Genomic DNA, 4,669 nt, shown 5'->3' with positions numbered 1-4,669 from the left:
CCCCCCCCGCCCCCCGCCATTATATTAAAAAAATAATAATTTTTTTGGTCTAGAAATATTTTTTACACCAAAAAAATATTTTTTTAGACCAAAATTATAATATAATTTAAATAATAAATTAAAATTTATAAATATAAAAAAATTTAAACTCATTAGAGTTAGATTTTGGATTGATTTGGCCTCTTAGGCCAATCTTTATATAGGAGATCAAGGTAATACAATAGTAATCCTTAAGCAATGTGGGACTTACTACTAAGTCCCACATTGCTTAAGGATTACTATTGTATTACCTTGATCTCCTATATAAAGATTGGCCTAGGAGGCCAAATCAATCCAATGACTTGAATATAATTTTAAGTCTTTTATAAATTGTGTATATCTATATACAATATATTTATTTAATATGTATAAATAAATTTTTTTTTTTAATGTGGGGCGGGGGCGGGGCCCCGCTGGGGTCATCCCGCCCCCCGCCCCCGCTATGCCCTCTCTATGCGGGGCGGGCGGAAGCCGGGCGGGGCAGCGGGGGCGGGGCCCCGCTGCCCACCCCTACATTTTACTGTTTATGTCATTTTTATATTATTTTTTTCAATTTTTATCTGCTCACTTAATTTTTTACTGATTATATCAATTGTTCAAGGCTGAAAACACAAAAATAAAATAAAAACATTCTACTAACTGTTTTAATATCTAGATGAAATTTGTCGTACAGTCTAGATTAAATAATTTATATCTCATCGGATTATCCAAACCGATCAAAGTGGTTGAGGAGTGAGGGTATTTCTTTTGTCCGTTTTTCATTTTAATTTAAGTTACACCAGTTTTATAAATATTTAAAAGATTGTTATTTTGTCAGAGTTCTTGAAAAAGTGATTTGAAATGCTGATGTGTCAACCAATTTTCTTTTGAATTAAATTTCTGAGTTGACTTTTTACTTAATTAAGGTGTTATTTATTTTTAAAAATAGATCAATTGAATTAAAATTAAATTTAAAAATTAAATAAAATATTATTAAATTATATTTTTTAATATTATTTTTATTTTAAAATTTGAAAAAATTAAATTTTTTATTTTATTTTATATAAAAATTTCATAAACTTGTAATGATAAAATGAAAGATTTTTAAAATTTTTAAAATTTTAAATTTTAATTTTAAAAGCAAACTAGGCTTAAGACTTACAAATCAACGTATGACTTATTTTTTATAAAAATGTAAATATAATAGTTACCTATCAAATTATACACTCAATTTCATGGATAATCCTGAACTTAAAATATCTGGTTTAATTTTTCTTTAAGGTGTCTTATAATATGTCTGATAAAAAGAAAAAAAAATTATAAAATTATAGGTTTATGACTAGAGAAAATATATTTATAATCGTGAATTGTGCAATCGTCGGGTATTAATCATTTTGAAAAAAATGAATAAAACATAAGATCCACATTAAAAATAATAATTTTTTAATAATAAATCTCACTTTTTTTTCAAAATATTTATATAATATTTACGTATTTTATAATTGTATATAAAATTACTCTTATGATTAACCGGCCTCCATAAACTCTGCATTATAAGTTTATAAGTAGACATATTACACATAAATCCTGTGCAAACTTTTCTTTAGGGTGTACCGTGTACAAGACCCGTATAATATTAAGTCCTACTTTCTTTTAAGTATTTTGCACAAGATTTATGTGCAATGAATTTGTATAAATTATTTTCTTTTCCGAACTACTTAACATATTTATTAGTACTGAAGTGGGTCTCACAAGGATAAAAAAATATTAATATTTCAAAATATTTAATAATTATGACTTTATTATGATATGTTACTTAAAATTAATGTTAGATTCAGTTTTATGCAGGGCAGCTCAAAGCCTAAGACAAAATTTAAAATGTGTCTTTTTTCCTTTACTTATAATATAATAAAATATAAATTATTATTTAAAAATTTAAAATATAATAAGGCTTTACTTAAAATTTAAAATTTTATATTTAATATAAAAACCTAAATTTTAAAATGAGGACTCATTGTAAATTTTCTCTTAAGTTTCAATTTAGGAAAATTACTTAAAAATATAAATATTCATTGTTTTAGATATAAAATTTTGTATCCAGCCTTGCACACATTAAAAATGTTGAGAATTGTGATTTATTTAATATTTAGTTTAATTTGTGACTTCTATATTTTTTCTCAAAAACACAAAATACAAATAAAGTTTAGTTTTATTTAAGGGGCCTTCCATATAAGGTGGGACTTAAGCAATGGCCTCAGTGGCCTTACCTTTGAGCCTGCTTTGGTCTTATAATGTGCAAGTTTAGCGTCCTCATTTAAAAAAAAAAAATTGAGTTTATTATTAAGAAATAATTATTTTTATGTACATCTCAAATTTATCTATTTTTTTTAAAGCGCAAGACTTGCATATTCTTACTATTTTGCTACTCATCATCTCATATACTACACTTATTTTTATTTTATTTTTTATTTTCTCAAAATTTTTTTATTTTATTCTTCTTAAACTAATTGAATTATTTTACTCACTCATCATCCATACACCACACATTTGGTGAGAGAAAAAAAAAAGTGTGGTGTGTGCTATGTTAGAATGATGAATAGAATTTTTCATTGGTCTCGTTTGTTTTCACAACTCCTCTCAATGCATCTCATCTAATCATTACAACTTTTTCAAATTTTTATACAAAATAAAATAAATAAATAATTTATTTTTTATTTTAAAATAAAAATAATATTAAAAATATATTTTTTAATTTTTAATTTTAATCTCGATTAAAAATAAAGGATGCCTTAATTTTACATTAGCACCAAGTTGACAAAATAAAAGCAATTATATATTGAAGTGAAAGGATGAGGATGAGGATGGTTCTCCTTCCTGGATACCGGTCTAGAAAATTCAAACGCCCACGTGCAAAATTGTTGTTTTTATATTTTCAAACTTGACGGCCGATAATGGATATATGACTCCTATGGCTGACGTTCCCACACATGACGATCAACGTCGGGCTTGTGGGCCCCAAAGTTCCTTTCCCAAGACTCGCACTTTTTCAAGCGAACTGCTAATATATATATAAGCGTCAAGGGAAAGGAAATTAGCAGCAAGCCATCTAAATTCATCAACTTGTTGAAGTAATTTGTTAATGGGGAGTCTCGGTCGTTAACTTAGCAGAAGAACAAATGGATCATCAGCGAAGTCAATCCTCTTCAACAAAAGTAGAAAGAAGGATCATAGAGAAGAACAGGAGAAATCAGATGAAAGTCCTCTACTCCAGGCTCAATTCTCTCCTCCCAAACCCCGACTCCAAGGTACGTTTATACCCCTCTCTCCCTCTCTCTCTCTCTAATTTTCCACCTCTCTCAACAAAACATCCTTAATTTTTACAAAATTTGTCCAAGAACGAACGAAAGTCAGAATTTGTACGTGAACGTGTCTGTAAATGTATATGTACGGATCTTGAATTATCTTCCATGAAATGCAGGAGGCAGTACACTCACTTCCTGATCAAATAGATGAAGCAATAAACTACATCACAAGCCTAGAGACAAAGCTGAAGAAATCCAAGGAGAAGAAAGAGAGCTTAACGAGCAGGAAAAAAAGACCGTATACATGCACAAATTTCGAAGAAACAGCAGGTCTAAAATCGCCGAAAATCGAAATCCGAGAAACCGGTTCCACGCTAGAGATCGTTTTGATAACTGGGCTGGATAATCAGTTCATCTTCTATGAGATGATTCACATTCTTCATGGAGAACAAGCGGAGGTCTTGAATGCCAGCTTTTCGACTTCTGGGGACTCAGTTCTGCATGTAGTACACGCAGAGGTATTTTAATCACTTATACGTATTTTACAAAAAATAGATTCTATATGTATCTCAAGATCATGATTATGATCATATATATGTCGTCGACACTTGGGTACTTAAATTTCGTTTTGTCCTATTTTTGTGCAGACTGTCGGATGTTCTTTCGATTTTGGAGCTGCAAAAGTGACGGAGAGGCTCAAGAGACTAGTTTACGGATCCACCAGTGATGTAGAATTATCACCAGACCTGTGGGACCTAATTCCTATAAATTCTGAGGCTTGGGGTTTCTGAAGATATTCAAGCAATGTGAATGGTACTTGATGTTCCCATGGTAGCAAGAGGCCAGATGCATGCAATTTTGTAAAATATCTTATTGTAAAAGTACTTAATTCAAGCCCATAAATTTTTAAGGAAATTAATATGGTAGCTATCTAGCTTGCTAGCCATCATGTATTCCTACTCAAGATGATGATTAATTTCAAAACGTTATATATCATGAAATTGTGCCTAGTTTTGATTCAAAGCTAGCTTTAATTTGATCAGTTTGTAATTAAGCTAGCTAGCTAGTTCTCCAATTCATGTATACCAATGATAGGAAATGAGATAAAAGCATTGAAACCCCAACCCTAAATTTCCTCTTTGATAAGTAAGAATTATATATATAAAGCTTAGAAAACCTGAACAAAAACAGTATCTCAGAAGCAAATTGAAGGAACGGAACCACAGACCATATAATTTAGTCCGTTTACAATTTATTTTGAGGTTTGTAGCATCAAGAAATGGGTTTTCTTTAGACATGCTATATGTCCTAAGTGTGAAAATAATGTAACAAGATCAAAAAGCGGCCAT

General features: G+C 29.8%; 1 protein-coding gene across 1 annotated transcript; it reads left to right on the top strand.

The window, feature by feature from the left end:
• The first annotated feature begins 3,114 nt into the window (after positions 1-3,114).
• LOC109007619 (transcription factor bHLH162-like) lies at positions 3,115-4,321 on the top strand. Its single transcript, XM_018987370.2, has 3 exons — positions 3,115-3,323; positions 3,497-3,838; positions 3,968-4,321. Exons 1-3 carry the CDS (start codon positions 3,195-3,197, stop codon positions 4,109-4,111), a joined length of 615 nt encoding a protein of 204 aa, XP_018842915.1. The 5' UTR covers positions 3,115-3,194; the 3' UTR covers positions 4,112-4,321.
• Positions 4,322-4,669: the final 348 nt, after the last annotated feature.

Source organism: Juglans regia, unplaced genomic scaffold (genome assembly GCF_001411555.2).
Source record: "Juglans regia cultivar Chandler unplaced genomic scaffold, Walnut 2.0 Scaffold_74, whole genome shotgun sequence".
Lineage (NCBI taxonomy): Eukaryota > Viridiplantae > Streptophyta > Magnoliopsida > Fagales > Juglandaceae > Juglans > Juglans regia.
This window is presented reverse-complemented; position numbering and strand designations above follow the sequence as displayed.